Source organism: Trichosurus vulpecula, chromosome 8 (genome assembly GCF_011100635.1).
Source record: "Trichosurus vulpecula isolate mTriVul1 chromosome 8, mTriVul1.pri, whole genome shotgun sequence".
NCBI lineage: Eukaryota > Metazoa > Chordata > Mammalia > Diprotodontia > Phalangeridae > Trichosurus > Trichosurus vulpecula.
Genome location: NC_050580.1, coordinates 112,445,602 through 112,462,280, shown reverse-complemented (window position 1 = coordinate 112,462,280; position 16,679 = coordinate 112,445,602). Strand labels below are relative to the sequence as shown.

At 43.9% G+C, this 16,679-nt stretch overlaps 1 protein-coding gene across 2 annotated transcripts; it reads left to right on the top strand.

Annotated features, from left to right (window-relative positions):
• Positions 1-4,235: 4,235 nt before the first annotated feature.
• On the top strand, positions 4,236-15,040 carry NOLC1 (nucleolar and coiled-body phosphoprotein 1). Of its 2 annotated transcripts, none has more exons than XM_036735833.1 (14): positions 4,236-4,405; positions 5,962-6,017; positions 6,110-6,240; positions 6,403-6,533; positions 6,756-7,011; positions 7,260-7,372; positions 7,451-7,583; positions 11,091-11,348; positions 11,456-11,572; positions 11,732-11,869; positions 11,976-12,473; positions 12,621-12,730; positions 12,849-12,941; positions 13,039-15,040. In XM_036735833.1, exons 1-14 carry the CDS (start codon positions 4,286-4,288, stop codon positions 13,195-13,197), a joined length of 2,313 nt encoding a protein of 770 aa, XP_036591728.1. In that variant the 5' UTR covers positions 4,236-4,285; the 3' UTR covers positions 13,198-15,040. The 2 variants fall into 2 exon arrangements, with proteins under 2 accessions (XP_036591728.1, XP_036591729.1); XM_036735834.1 differs by having other exon boundaries at positions 4,240-4,405; positions 6,113-6,240.
• The last annotated feature ends 1,639 nt before the right edge of the window (positions 15,041-16,679 follow it).

Below are 16,679 nucleotides of genomic sequence, written 5' to 3'. Positions count from 1 at the left end.
TCAATGTTAGGATAACTGTAACCATAACTGACCATATTAATAACCAACAAAAATCATCCTAATAGATGTAGAGAAAGCTTTGGACAATATACAACATCTATTCCTGTTAAAAACACTAGAAAGCATAGGAACAAATGAAGCCTTTTTTCGGGGAGGGGGCCAGGCAATTTAGGGTTAAATGACTTGCCCAGGGTCACATAGCTAGTAAGTATTGTATCTAAGGCTGGATTTGAACTAAGGTCCTCCTGGCTCAAAGGCCAATATCCACTGGGCCACCTAGCTGTCCCAATAGAACCTTTCTTAAAATGATAAGTAGTACCTATCTAAAACCAAGAAGTCAGCATTATCTGCAAAGAGAATAAGCTAAAAACCTTTCCAGTAAGATCAGAGGTGAACCAAGGATGTCCATCACTATTACTGTTCAGTATTGTACTAGAAATGCTAGCTGTAGCATTGACAAGAAAATGAAATGGAATAAGCACAGGTAAAGATGAAACAAAACTCACTTTTTGCAGCTGACATGGTGGCCTAGAGAGTCAACTAAAAACTAATTGAAACAACTACAAAGAAGGAGGATATAAAATAAGCCTGCACAAAATGACCAGTATTTCTGTATATAACCAGCAAAATACAGCAGGAATTGATAGGGAAATTTCATTTAAAATAACCATATATAAAGTATTTGGGAATCAACTTGCCAAGACACACCCTAGAACCCTATCTGAACACAATTACAAAATACTTTGCACAGGGTAATACATTTAAGTAATTAGAGAAATGTTAATTGCTCATGGATAGGCCAAAAAAAAAAGATGACAATATTACCTAAATTACTTCAGTGCCATCCCAATCAAACTACTAAAGAATTATTTTATAGAATTAGAAAAAATAATAACAAAATTCATCTAAAGGAACAAAAAGTTGAAGATCTCAAGAGAATTAATGAAAAAAAATAAGAGGCAGAGGAGCAGCAGTACCAAATTTCAAACTATACTACAAAGCCCTAATTGCTAAAACAATTTGGTGACACAATGAATACAGTGCTGGGCCTGAAGTCAGGAAGACTCATCTTCTTGAGTTCAAATCCTGCCTCAGACACTTAATAGCTGTGTGACCCTGGACAAGTCATGGGACCCTGTTTACCACAGTTTCTTCTATAAAATAGGCTAGAGAAGGAAATGGCAAATCACTTCAGTATCTTTGCCAAGGAAACCCCAAATGGGATTAGGAAGAGTTGGACTTGACTGAAATGACTGAACAAGAAAGAGAGGTTGATAAATGGAACAGATTAGGTACCTAATATACAGAAGCAAAGGAGCACAGTAGTCCAGTGTTTGATAAACCCAAAGATCCCAGCTATTAGGGCAAGAACTGATGAAAGTTACTGGGGAAACTGAAAGTAGTATGGCAGAAACTATGGACCAACATCTCACACCATTGACCAAGATAAGCTCAAAATGGGTGCGTGATTTAGACATAAATGGTGCCATCAATGGTGCCATCTGTTGCTGCCGCTCCCCTCCCCCCCCATATCCAATCAGTTACTAAAGCCTGTTGATTTCACCTATGCAACTTCTCTAGTATATGCTCCCTTTTTCTCTTCTGACACTGCCACCACCCTGGTGTGGACCCTCACAATCTTATTCTTGGATGGCTGCATTAGCCTGCTGATGGGTCTGCTTGCCTCAAGTCTCTTCCTCACTCCAATCCATTCTCCATTCAGCCACTAAAGTGATTTTCCTAAAATGAAAGTCTGATTATGTCAGCCCCCTACTCAGTAATCTCCAGTGGCTCCCTATTGCCTCCAGGAGCAAATACAAAATAATGTTTAGCATTCAAATCCCTACATAACCTAGCCCCCTCCTACCTTTCCAGTCTACTTCTTACACCTTACTGTGTGACACATACTCATCAATCCAGTGACACTGGCCTCCTGAATGTTCCTCAAACAAGACACTTCATTTCTGGGTTCCAAGCATTTTCTCTGGCTGTCCCTCATACCTGGAACACTCTCCTTCCTCTGCTCCAACTATTGCTGGCTTCATTTAAGTCTTAACTAAAACCCTACCTTCTAGAGGAAGCCTTCCTCTTAATTCCAGTGCCTTCCTTCTGTTAATTATTATTTTATTTATCCTGTATATAGTTTGCTTTGTATATATTTGTTTGCATGTTGTTTCCATTAGATTGTAAGCTCCTTGAGGCCAGGGAGTCTTTTCCCTCTTTTAGTAACCCTAGCACTTAGCACAGTGTCTGGCACATAGTAGGCACTTAATAAATATTGATTGATTGATTGAAGAGTTTATGACCAAATGGGATGGAGAGGTTAACAGAAGGCAACATGGATAATTTTGATTATATAAAATTAGGTTTTTGCACAAATAAAACTATTGCAGCTAAAAAAAGAAGAGAAGCAGGAAACAAATCTTTGTAGCATGCTTCTCTGATAAACGTCTCATTTCTAAGATATATATGGAACTGATTCAAACTTATAAGAACAAGAGCCATTCCCCAATTGATAAACGGTCAAAGGATACAAATAGGCAGTTTTTGGGAGAAGAAATGCAAGCTATTAATGGTCACAAAAATATTCTAAATCACTAGTAATCAGAGAAATGCAAATTAAAAGAACTCTGAGGTTTCACCTCACACCCATCAGAGTGTCTAGGCTGATGGAAGTCTGAACAGGTCTAACCTTTCTGGAAGGCAGTTTAGAACTATGCCCCCAAAGCTATTAAACTATTTATACCCTTGGACTCATAGTTACTGATACTAGGTCCAAAGAGGTCAAAGAAAGAGGAAAAGGACCCATAAGTACAAAACTATTTAGAGCAGCTCTTTTTGTGGTGGCAAATAACTGGAAACTGAGGTGATGCCTATCAACTGGGGAATGGCTGAACAAGTTATGGTATATGAATGTAATGGAACATTCTTGTGCAGTAGGAGATGATGAAGGGAATGGTTTCAGAGAAACCAAGGAAAACTTGCATGAACTGATGCAAAGTGAACAGAACCAGGAGAAAAATTTATCAACAATGACAGTATTATAATCAACTCTGAAAGACATAAATTCTGATGAACACAATGAGCAAACAAAATTACAAAGGATTCTTGATGAAATAGGCTACCTACCTCTAGAATCTGGAAACTAGGTGGCGCAATGGAATAGAGTGCTGGGACTAAAAGAAGGAAAGCCTGAGTTCATTCAAATATAGCCTCAGACACTCCTATGTGACCCCGGGCAAATAATTTAACCAGTTTGCCCCAGTTTCCTTATCTTTAAAATGGAGAAAATACTAGTACCTATCTCCCAGGGTTGTGAGGATCAGATGAGATATTTGTAAAGTACTTAGCAGAGTGCCTGGCACATACTAAGTGCTATATGTTAGCTATTGGGTAATGTGAGAATTTGTTTTGCATGACTTTATATATTTTCAATTTAATTCGTAATTTGGAGCTGAAAACAAGATCTTTTATAAAGTCTCGTGAACCACCGGATGTCTGAGCTGGAAAGAAACCCAAGACCAGCCAGTCAACTAGCATTTATTAAACGCTTATTATGCGCCCTCAGGGACTGTGCTAGAAGCTGGGAATACAATTACAAGCAGAAAGACGGTCCCCCCATCTTAAGAAGCACCACCTCTGTTAGTTCTCAGGATCCCCACCAACCCCCGGTGGGCTTGTTCACCACCCCTCGTTTGCACACACATCGCCCAATAATTTGAGGGTGGGTCACTGAGCAGGAGACTTCGGGGAGGTCAGCTGACAGGCCGCCAGGTGGGAGGGGATGAGGCTGCCCCGAAAAGAGCCCCTGGTCTCTTAAGCCTCGCCCCCTCATTTTGCAGCGGAGGAAAAAGAGGCCTGGCGAACTTAAGCTGATGTAGCTCAAAGTTACACAAATCGCTGTTTGCAAAAGAAGTAGTTAGAGCGAGGCCAGCCCGACCCAGTCCAGACAAGGCGGCGGCCGAAGCCAGAGTCGAGCTTTCCCGCCAAAGCGGCAGAAGGGGGCGGAGCGATGACGTCACTACCCCGCCTTTACCAACGAGACGAGACGAGCGGTTCGACGGGTCATTTTCTTTACCAAGATGTCTGGTTTGGGACCCCGGGTGGTGGGGAAAAGGTACAGGAAGGGTTCTTGGAGTGGGCGGGCGGGTCTGAATCCCCGCCTTTTCCGGCGCTGGGTCATGACGCAACATCCGGTTCCCTTTATCCTCACCACGCCGGAGTGATTTCATTATGTGCGACGTCCAGTGCTAAGTCGCGCCAGTGACGCATTTGGATCTAGAGGATGGCGGAGCAAGAGGTGTTACGCGTGGTGCCCAGCGACTTGTTCCCTCTTGTGCTCGGTTTCCTGCGAGACAACCAGTTTCCGGAGGCGGCAAGCAAATTCGCTAAAGCTACAGGAACCGTGAGTCTCCACGCGCGCGGGCAGAAGGGCATTCTTATCACCGGGCGAGGGGAGAGGAAAGCACGTGGTTCCTCCGGGGCCTAGGGGTGAGGGGGCCCTCGTGGGCCCCGGGAAAGTGGGTGCCTAAGGAGGGCTATCCCTGGGACGTAGCTTTGGTTAATTCCCGCTCTCGTGGACACAGAGGCCTTACCTAGTAAATCGAGGTAAGGCTGTAGGACTGGTAAATGTGTATCTTAGTTTTGTGGATGTCGTGGGAAGAGGTGGGCTGCTTGATAACGGCTGGCTAGATTTGAGGTTAACTGAACACCCAAGCAGTGTTGGTTAAGAATAGTTATATCTATATGATCCTAGAGGGAAAACTAAGGGGGCGACCTCGGCTCAATTCTGCTTAACGTTTTTATCAGTTAGATTTTTTGCGTCGGGTACCTTTACACTTCCACTCCAGCCAGTTCAGGCTCTCGTCACTTAGCACGTACATTTCTTGAAGTCAGAGGCTGTTCCATTTTTGTCTCTGGGTCCCCCTATACTATATCTGGTACATAGTGTGTGATGAATACTTTAGGTTGATTTTTCACCCAGCTCGATTTTAGAGCATTCTAAGTAGTATTTCTGCCTAAATTATTTTGCCCTGCCAAGGCAGGGCAAAAATTACTGATTCTCTCTCTCTCCTACTGTATTCACCCTTCACCCCTCAGCAAGAAGAAAGACTGCATATTTTTTGTTCTAGCGGACCAGGCTTAAAGTTTACATAAGATTGGTAGAAATCAGTGTTTCATAATAATTGCTTTTGATTTGCAAGTCCAAAATTTAGAATAGAAGAAAGAATGCTGATTTTTGAGTCACAAGGCCTACGTTTATGTCTTGCTTCTGACTTGTGACCATGGGCAAATCATTCAACTTTTTTGAATTAAGTTTCTTCTGTTGTGAAAAACAGTTCTTATGCTTATTACCTTAGAGGGTTGTGGGGAAAGTGCTTTGTTAATTTAAAACACAATAGAAACATGAGAACCAATTTGGGCTATTCTCCATCCCCCATTCTCCTGCTGTTTACTGTTTCTGTGGCTTTGGTCACACTCTCCCTTCAAGAACTAACTCAGGTGTCACTCTGCAGTGAAGCCTTCCTTGAGTTCCCCCCTCCCTAACTGAAAATGATTTCTTCCTCAGAGTCAGTTAATTCAAGCATTTAATATATAGTTGCCATAATTTTGCCTGGACCTTTCTCTTGTTCCTATCACACTATTTTTTGTATCAAAATTTATTGTCAGTTCCTTACAAAGCAGGGTCTGTTACCTCTTTGTTGTATCTTAGAAGCTTGAATTTGGTAGGTGCTTAGTAAGTGCTCGATAATTTGAGTTTCTCTGTATAAAACATAATAGCATGCTTTTCAGATTTGCAGATGATATGAAGGTGGGAAGGCTAGCTAAAACATGTTGGCAACAAAAAAAAGCCCAGGTTGTAACAGTCCACTAACTTAACCAGATAGAACATTGTGGATGTGACTACAAAAGTATCAGCATTTTGGGGGATGACAGTTCTACCTCTTTCTGTCCTTGCAGGCCCAACAGGACCCCAACGCCACTTCCCTTTTGGACATCTATAGTTTCTGGCTCAAGTAAGTCCCTCCTGCCCCCTTTAGCTCTCTCTTCCCTGGTGGGTCATAGGCTAGCCCCTTCTCAAAGTTCATTTTATCCTTTCTCCACTCAGTAGGTCTTCCAAAACTCGGAAGCGGAAGTTGCAGGCTAACGGACCAGTGGCAAAGAAAGCTAAGAAATCCACTGCTTCTGGTGACAGCAATCAAAAAGGAGAGGCCAAACAGCCTCCAGCCAAGAAACTAGGTGAGGGATGATTTTTTTGGCTAGGGGGAGGGCCACAGGGAAGAGTGTGTTCTTTCCATGTGTTTGATTTCTGGCTAAAGCACATGAAGGTTCTTCTCTTTCACTTGGGAGTACTCACCTTGTCCAAAGCCTAATTTTCACCAATTCTGTATTCTTCCTCAGCCACCAAGCCTCTTGGTACATCCCCTCAGCCTGGGAAATCAACCATTCCTGCCAAAGCAGCAGAGAGTAGTAGTAGCGATGAGGACTCCAGTGAGGAAGAAGACAATGAAAGCCAGAAGAAATCTGCCCAGGTTAAAATATATGGGTTCCAGGAGAGGAGCTGGGGGCAGGAATCTGTCTACTATGGGACTTGATACAAAGATGCCGTTAGAAAAGAAATCTTTCCGACATGCACTTGTTCTGGGTGGTGTCAGGGTGGTGGGAAGAGGATTCTCCATGTTGCTCTATTCCAGGGTGCCCTTGCCTCAACACCCAGAAGCCCTTTGCTGAATACTTCTTCCTTCTCCTAACAGAAGGGATCCAAGCCCCCAGCCAAGGCAGCCAAACCTTCCCCCAAGGCTGCTCAGCCTAAGAAAGCTGACAGCTCCAGCTCTGACTCTGATTCTGACTCCGATTCTGACTCTGACTCCGACTCCGACTCCAGCTCAGAGGATGAAGCTACCAAGAAACAGAAACCAAAGACTCCAGTTAAGACCCCAGTTAAGACTTCAGTCAAGACCCCAGTCAAAGCCACAGCTAAGACTCCAGTTAAGACCCCTGCTAAGCCAGGTACTATATTCTCTTACTCCTGAAATGAGGGGTGGGGCAGGAGAACATGTTATAAACTCTGGCAGATCTTTAATCAGAACGATTAAGGAGATATTTGAATGATTCTTAATATACTCTTATCACCTAAAGCTTCAGGGATAGTGACATCCATCTTTCCTGGCAAAATGTTTATTTAGTACCTAGTATGGGGTCTTGTACATGGGAGGCAGTTACTATGTAACTGAATTGATCTCATTTTTCCCTCCTAGGCACAACTGCCCAGGTCACCTCCAAATTAGCCAATGGCAAAGCTGGTGAAAGCAGCAGCAGCAGCAGTAGCAGCAGTGACTCAGAAGAGGAGGCAGCGGCTCCACCCAAAAAGGTTGAAGCTCTTTTCCCTATGGGTAGAGGGGGGTTCCATTGCCAAGCATTGGAATTGATTGGTATATTTGTCATTAAGGCTGTACTGAAGAAGCCAACTCCATCTAAGACCCCTGTCAAAGCTGCCCAGAAGAGTTCCAGCAGTGAAGATTCCTCCAGTGAGGATGAAGAGGAAGAGAAACAGAAGAAAAAACCTGTCAAGGCCAAGCAGGGTGAGTGAGATTAAGAAGGAGGCTATTTTCCAGGTCTCCTTATTGTACTGTCACACCTGTGGCAGCCCCAGCTCCCCAGGGCGGTTCAGCATCACAGCTCTGAATCCCATCTCTGTCTCAGCCTGAAGGTGTTTGCAGTTTATCCTTTTTCTGCTTAGTTCAGTGGGTACAGGGTTGGGACCTTGATACAAAGGCGTAAAGTCATCTTTCCCAGCTACTAATGTTGAGTGCCTTTTTCCAGTCCTTGGTTGCAGTTCCTTTGGCCTATTTCATACACTTCTGTTTTCTTACCTAAAGCAAAGTTGTGGCTGGTAGAATGTAATACATGAATGTCACGATAGCACACACTTAAGGTACTATGGTTTTGGAATTTGTTACTTGGTTTTTTAAGCTACATATGAGAATTAACCAGGAGCTTCAACTATAGTCTTGATTTAGTGGAAAGAGTGCTAAATCTGCAGTTAGGAGACACTTATGTCATGGCACTCAGAATTTGTTTTCTCATCTCTAGCATGATGATGCTAATACTTGGACTGCCTACCTGTAGTAGCAAGCACCCTAGCATAGCCAGTATGGCTTGCTGGCAAAGGTTCTTTGATCTGCTTTTAAAGGAAAAATAGCTTTTAAAGGGTCAACAATCTTACTTTAATTACATTCACTAATTCAGGGGAAAAGTCAATGCCCTGAACGTCAGAGAAAGTACAGGCAGAGAAATTAGCAAAAAGACCAACAGACAGGGTTCTAAATGCCTGATCAAAGCAATATTGCTACACTTTATATACATCACTGGATTGAGAGAGCCTTTACATATGAGTGGTCAAGGAGCTCTTGAACATATGGCTTCTCCTCGACCAGGAAATCAAAACGTCCTTCTCATAAGCAAGCCCTGGAAGCAAAATCTCACCTCAAAAAAAAATCTCACTTTTGGCTAATAGGCTCAGTGCCAGAAGGCATCACAACCCTTGTAACTCATTGCCTAATTAGCTTAGTACCAAAAGGTGTGAAAGCCTTCCTACAAGCAAGTTCCTCCTCAGGCAAGCCCCTCTTCCAATGGGTTCCACATGAGGCCTGTTAATGGGCAGGGAAGATCTTCTATTCCATTAACATTACACTGCTCTACAAAAAGGTTTTGAGGAAAGTACTTTGTAAATACCTGTATTTGTAATTCCATTCTACTATCATGGCATTAGAGAATTTGAAGAACGAGAGAATATTAACAGTTGATGCTTAATATAGATTTGGAAGTGAGGAATTTTGTTCTAGGCATGGGGTACATAGTTCTTGTGAATAAATGGAAGTTGGAGATAGAACACCTAGGAGTCCAGTTTTGCTGGGATTTAACATGCTGGAAGGGGAGTAGTCTTGTGGAAAGAATCTGAAGAGGTAGGTTGGCCTCAAGACAAGGGATTTGGGTTTTATCTTATTGGAGGAGTTTTTTAGCAGATAAATGACTTTGCCCTAAGGTAAGATTATTTGGCAGCTCTGTGGAAGAAGGGTTGGGAGAGGAGAAATTTGGAAGCAAGAAGACCAATTAGTGACCATTTATTAAGCATTTATATGCTAAGCACTTGGGATACAAAGAAAAGTCAGGTAGTTTTCACTCTAATAGGAGAAACAAGCCAGAATAATTTAGGTATGTAGGTGATATATTCAGAGTAGGTGGATGGTAATCTCAGAGGGCAAGGAAAGTGTTAGCAGTGGGAGAACTAGAAAAGGCCACCAGCCTATGGCGGGATTTAAGCTGAGTCTTGAGGGAAGCCAGTAAAACAAACAGGCGGAGATGAGGGGAGAAAGAACATTTCAAGCAGGGGAGACAGATGGTGCAGAAGCGTGGAGAGGGATTGCCCTGTATGAGTGAGGAGGAACACCAGACCAGGGTAGTTGGGTTACAGAGTTTGTAGAGTGGACGAAAGTGTGAAAAAGACTTAGCTAGGGGCCATGTTGTGAAGAACTCTGAATGTCAGCAAGAAGAGTTTACATTTGGTCCTGGAGGTAATAGGGAGCCACCAGATTTTACTAAGTAAGGGAAGGAGTGATATGGGTGTTTCTGTCCTGTAAGAAAACCACTTGATAAATAGGGGATGGATTGGAGTAGGGAGAGGTGGGAAGACCAATTCGAAAGTTCTTGCAGTAGGCAAAGTGGGAGGTGATGAGACAAAGGTGGTAGCTGTGTGAGTTGGGAGAAAAGATAGGTATGTGAGTGTTGCAGAGGGAGACGTGAGAATATTTGCTGGCACACTGGATCTGTGGGATAAGTGAGAGTGAGGAGTCAAAGATGAGGCCTGAGGTTGTAAGCCAGTGTGATTTGGAGGATAGTGGTATCCATGGAAGAGTTGGGATGAAGTTAGAGCTTACCTTTCCCATCCCCCATAGTATTTTATTTTTTCCAATTACAGGTAAGATAGTTTACACATTCACCTTTATAAGATTTTGAGTTCCACATTTTTTCTCTTCCCCTCACTCCCCTCCCAAGACAGTGAGCAATCTGATATAGGTCATACATGTATAATCATGTTAAACATATTTCTACATTAGTCATGTTGTAAAAGAAGAACCATAATAAAATGGGAAAAGTTGAGTTTTTGAGGGAAAGATTATGGTTTCTATTTTGTACATAATGAGTTGAAAGTGTCTGAGACATAGAGATTAAGATCTGGATCAAAAGGCAGTTGGTGGTGAGCTCAGAAGAAAGTAGCTCTGGATGTACAGCTCTGGGAATCATCCATATAGAAATGAAAATTGAACCCTTAGGAAGAAATGGAGGCTTATGAGCCAAGTGTGAGAGAAGTTGAGACAGACCCTGAGCTACCAATGGTGGTTGTGTAAGTGGATAGAAGAAAGATGGAATGAGGGTGGGATTGACTATACTTGACAAGTGATTGAATGAAGGAAAGTCCGTGAATTAAGGATGATTCCAGGATTATAAACCTGTAGTACTGGGGCTATAGTGCCCCAAACAAAAATCCCGACATTTGACGGAGGGAAAGGCTTGGGCAAAAGATTGTGACTTCTGTTTTCTGTGTGTTGAAATTGAGATGCCAGTGGTTATCTAGGTGGTTGTTACAGTGAGAAAAATTAAGGCTGGCTAGATGAGGACCCAGGACTAAACATTTGCAATGTATCAGGAGATAATGGGATGAAAACTGAAAATACATATGTGTATTTACTCTTTGGGACTTAGGTTGCCTAATTGCACAGCCTTCCCAGAACAAACAGATGAAGCTGATCTCTCTCAGTATAGTTTTTAAGTCTTACTGTTTCTTGTGCAGGAAAGAAGACTAGAGAGAGGTAAGAAAAGTTTGTAGGATTTAAGGACAAGGTTTTCTCTACACATGCACTTGAGCTTAGCATTGCAATGTCCCAGTGCTACTACCTTTATGCTTAGTCTGGAGTAGGTAGAATTTCAGGAGGTTTTAAAAAGAAAAATGCTGGCTTAGCAAGAGAGTAAGACTATGGCACCTCATCCACTGATCTCTTCCTTTTGGTCTTTTGTGCCTCTATAAGCAGGTCAGTACAGTTCCGTTCCCCCACCCCCTTGCACCCAGCCAAAGAAGGTAGGAGGGGACCAGCCACCCAAGAAGAAGGTGGGAGGGGACCAGCCACCCAAGAAGAAGGTGGGAGGGGACCAACCACCCAAGAAGAAGGTAGCAGGTGACCAGCTTCCCAAGAAGAAGGTGGCAGGTGACCAGCCCCCCAAGAAGAAGGAGGAAAGCAGTGACTCTTCTGATAGCAGTGAGGACAGCAGTGATGAAGAGGCAGCCGCAGGTGTGTGCATGTGGTGTGGCAGGGGCACAGCTTTTGGTTGAGAGTGAAAGGCAGGGGGAGAGAATCTAGGAATGGACCAGGAAATGAGATACCTTTACCCTTTTCAGCTAAATCAGGAGGGGCCAAAGCTGCCACACCTAAGCCTGCATCAGCCAAGGCCTCATCAGTCAAGACTACAACAAACAAGGCCACAGAAGAGGAGTCCAGTTCAGACAGTGACTCAGGTGTTTTGTTTGTGTCTGTTTATTCATTCTCTTCTATCTCTCATCCCTTGTTGAAGAAGTTTGGTGGGGAGGAGGGAGGTCAAATCAGAGCCAAGGGGTAAGAATTGTTCCCTTGGCAGTAGTTGTGGGCCCATCCTAACCCCTGCAGATTCTCTACAGATTCCAGCTCAGAAGAGGAAGAGAAGAAGCCTTCTCAAAAGGCAGCCCCCAAACCTGTTGCTGTTAAGACAGCTCCCAAGCCACCTCCCAAGCCAGCTGTGACTACAAAGGCTGCTGAGAACTCTTCAGACAGCTCAGGTATAGAGGGAGATGTTAGGGAGTTGAGATTTGTGGGGAGAAGAGGGGGAATCTGCTATGTGGCCATGGTCTGAGAATATCTGCTCACTGCTCCCTTTCTGTGCAGACTCAGACAGCTCTGAGGATGAAGCACCAGCCAAGCCAGCCACCAATCAAAAGCCTCTGCCCAGGAAAGCAGATAGCAGCTCTAGTGAAGAGGAAAGCAGTTCTAGTGAGGAAGAGAAGAAGCCAGGGACAAAGACTGCAGTAATTGTCCCCAAACCCAAGGTGGGGGCCAAGGGAACACCATCTCCAGGGCCCAAAGCAGCCACCCAGGACAGCAGTTCAGACTCTGACAGCTCCAGCAGTGAAGAGGAGGAACCAGCAAGTAAAGTGAATAAGTCCAAGGTGGGAACTACAGCTGTTCCTAAGCCTGCCTTGGCAAAAAAATCTAAGGCCGAGAGTAGTTCGTCTTCTGACAGCTCCAGTGAAGAGGAGGAAAAACCAAAACCTAAAAAGAGCCCTGGCTTGGTGGCCAATGGGTCTTGCCCAGCAGCACACCAGAATGGGAAGACTTGTGCACGCAAGGAGGAGGAAGAGGAGGAAGAGGCAGCAGCCAAGCCAGGTCTGTGTCAGGACATGGGGAGGCACTGACAGGGGCCATCTGTGCATCCTCAATACCTCAGCGTCTAGGACAACCCTGGGGAAGTTGGTATAGAATTGAACTCAAGGCTGTTTTTTGATAGATAATTCTGACTTATGTGCCCACCAGGCTCTGGGAAGAAGAGGAAAAAGGATGCTAGCCCTGGCCAAGAGGCCACTCCCCCTAAGGTGAAGAAACAAAAGCCTCAGACCCCAAATACTGTTCCCAAAACAAAAAAGGTGAGTGACCAATGGGTGCTAGAGGATCCTGTCCCCTGGGGATCAAGGGAAGTATTTCAGGGCCAATTAAGAGTACCTTCTTGCCCTCTTTTCCCTACACGCCAATCTTTTTCCTCAGGGAGAGAGAAGGGCTTCCTCCCCTTTCAGGAGAGTTAAATCAGAAGAAGTTGAGGTCGACTCTCGAGTGGCTGACAACTCCTTTGATGCCAAGGTAAGAAAGGAATGGTGGTACTGTCCTAGGAGAGAGCAGTAACTCATCACTCTTCCCTAGCCTTTCTGGTTTGTGATGACTCCTCTCCTTTCTTTAGCGGGGCGCAGCTGGAGATTGGGGAGAGAAAGCCAATGAGGTCCTGAAGTTCACCAAAGGCAAGTCCTTTCGACATGAGAAGACCAAGAAGAAGAGGGGCAGCTACCGGGGTGGTTCTATCTCCACCCAAGTCAACTCTGTGAAGTTTGAAAGTGACTGAGTAGAGAGATCTTGACTCTGAAACCTGGGATGCAGTGCCCAGCACCCAGTTCTGTTTATGGAGTTGGGTAGCTGGAGTTAGGGACTGCTCCCTCAGCCATAGTCAGCACTTGGCCATGGACAGGTTTTTAATGAGGATCCTTTGGGGAATGGGTGGGTGGTGGGGTAAGAAAGTAAGTGCACGTTGTTTGGGAAGTGTGCTGCTTGGTGGTTGTCCCCTTAATCCTCTGAAATCCAAATACAACTCAGCCTCACTTGAGAAGTTGCTAAAAGGTTGTACATGAAGCAAAAATTTGTAATTTTATATTGAGTCATTTTATTTTCCTATTGACTAATATTATAACTTGCCAGAGATGCACTCCCACAGGTAACATTTTGACCCCATAGACTTTGGTAAAAGAACATTTCACAGCCCTTAATATTTTGGACTGTATCTTAGGAGAATTTCACCTCCAAGTTAGCTATAGAGAGGTGAGTTTCTCCACAAAATTCGTTATAACCATCAACATAGTCTGAGAGGGTACAGTTACCTGCACCATCAAAATCATAGTTTTGAAAACTTTGGAGTTTTGAAATAATATTCATCTCAAGTAAGAGGCTACTTGTCAGTTCACTCATTCGGTATGTTTATAATCCCCTGCAAGCTTCATAGAGAGCCAGCAAATAAGCAACTGACAGTAACACTCCCAGGTTCACTTATTTCATTAAGCGTTCTGACCATCCCCATTTTACAAGATCTTCTGTTTAGATGCGGGGAGGGACCTCAGAGGTCCTCTAGTCCAAACCTCTGCCTCTCCTTTCACAGGTGAAGGGATGGAGGCTCACAGAGCCAAAGGTCATCTAGATAATAAATGTTGAGCCAGTAATTGGACCCAGTTCCTCTTACTCCAATCGACTGTACTGTTCTACCTCCCATTTCTTCAAAAATTCAGCCAAACTCATTGGCCAGAAGAGCCCTGTGGATGTACTCCTTTGAACATAGTTTGGTTGGTGGTTTGATCATGGTGATGAACTTAAAAGGCCTTTTCTTTACCCTGGAATATCGTGTTAAACCGTTTTTTGAGAGAGTCAGCATGTAGATTGGGGGAGCCCACATGCCTTGATAATCTTGCTGTCACTTAATGTCCCCTTCGTATCACATTGGTCAAATGTTCATTGTGGTCCTGTGATTTCTTGGCATCCCCAGACTGTTCACCCTATTCTTAAGAGTTGCGTAGCCACCTTGTAAATACAGCCAAACCTTCAAAAAATCACATTAATTTCATTCAGAAAAGAAATTATGTAACTGTTTGGTAGGGAGGAGAAGGCACAAGACCTTTGTAATCATTGTCCTAAGAATGTAAAATTTTTGCAGGTTTTTTTGGGGGGTGGGGTGGGGAGAATTTTCGGTAGAAGATTCCATAATTGTCCTTAATAGATTTTAGATCTCTGTAGTGAAGTGAGTAGGTACATGCTAGTAGGGGTGTGGGAGGTAAGTTATTGAAGTTCTTTCTGTATTCAGGTCAATTGATGTTGGTGGAAATGGGGAGCAGTTCAGCAGAATGTTATTTTTGTTGCCTCCACAATTGTCTGTGATAATCCAGTACTTGGTCTTTGCCTTTGAGTAGATAATAATTATTTGTAATTATCACTCTAATTATGTATGTACAGCCAGCATTTGCTGAAGTATGTTTGAAAAACCATTCTTAATGAACTAAACCCTCCTTTCTGTCTTGTTTCACTGTTTTCTAAGTAAGCAGGCCCTTTTTTTCCATAGCTAATGTTGAGCTTCCATCCTAACTGCAGTTAATGTGTTAATCACAAATGATTCTTATCTGCTCAATAAAAAAGATTTCCTGAGATAATGATTTCACCCCTTCATTTTTTTTGGTGGTAATGATAATACAAAAAAACTTAAGAGTTAACAGTAGACCAGTGAGGTCACTTATGCCAGAAACCTAAGTACTGACTTGATCCATCCTGTTACAAACATTGATTTGGTGAGACACCCTTATGTTCTGAGAACTCTTTACTTTTGAAATTATTGCAGGCTTCTGATTTACAGGATTGCCCTAGTTAGGACTTAGTATGCAGCTCCCTGGAAGTTTTGTTGTAGGTCTAGTAGAATTAATAAACCTCACAAAACCTTGGAGAAATCGAGGCTGGGCAGGAGACCTGCTTAAGGTCACAGTGGGCACTAATCCAGAGTTCTTGCTATTGGCAAATCTAACGAAGGCTTAGCCGCCTATGTGTGCGGTGGGGGAAGGGGAGTGACCTGTATGGGCTGGTGACCATTCCCGAATGGCCCCCAGAGGGCTTCTCAGATGGCTCAGAGTGCTAGGAGTGATTGAGTGGGTGACCCTGCTGTTAGTGGACTAGGAAATATTTTAAGAAGGTTGAAAGGTAAGATTCACACACCCAAGGTTTATCCCAACCCACTTAGAAAGAAGCCTTCCTTTTGACATTGTTAGGTTGAAGGTTGGCTTTAGTGATGGATGGAAATGTGGCTAGTGGGCAGTAGACATGTCCTCCTTGAACCAAAAGGTAGGTCAATGCCTCTGCACCTAGAGGGCGGTGGGAGGTAAGTAGTTCCTTGTGGTTTACAGATGGTGTATCAGCATTTCCAAAACTGTGGGCTCTAAATCTTGAGAGCCTGTGAAAAAGCCTCATGAGCCCCTGCTGATTGTGCTCTATACCTTCTGCCTTCGTTGCCCTGCTGGCGACTGACTTCCAGGAAGGCAGTCTCACGGTTCATGGGTGTGGCAGCAGCGCTTGCTCTTAGAAGATTAGCTCTTGTTACAACCTTGCTCTTTCACTCTCTGTCCCTCTACCCCTGAGAGTCTTCATTTCCATGGTCACAGACTTAAGTGATGAAGATCATATAGTTTTATTTTTTAAAGAATGACCTAGTCTTTAGTTCTCTCTTCTTCCCTAGCCCTCTCATTGAGGTGAAGTCCAATCAAACTGTGGCTTGATCTGAGTGATTTGGGTTCTGGCCAGAGCCTGGAAATCCCAATATGATCTTGGCTGAGGCTGCCCTCTCTCCCTGCCCCTCTGGATGTTTGGAGCATCTCTATGGAACTTGATGGACTGGAGTGTACTAGGTTGTAGAAGAGAGAACGCTTGTGGCAAGAGGAAAGGCTGGTGCGAGTAGCTCTGTTCTCCATGCTTCTGCTATTTACAATAGGGAATGTAGGATGGGTGCCCTCTCCAGAGAGCTGCCAGTCTGTGGAATGAGACAGGGAGAAGATAGTACCCTCAGGATCTAATGAAGAGACACAACTCATAACAATGACAAAATCACAGAATCTCAGAGGTCATCTAATCCAGCCCAAAGGCAGAAGGGCAGGGATTATTTCATATTTTTCTTTGTGCTTCCTGTGCTTGGCACAGAAGCGCTAAATAAATTCTTGTCAGTCACTTGATATGGCAGATAACATGCATTTATTGAACCCTTATGATGTGCCAGGCACTACACTAAGCATGGGATACAAATCCAAGCAA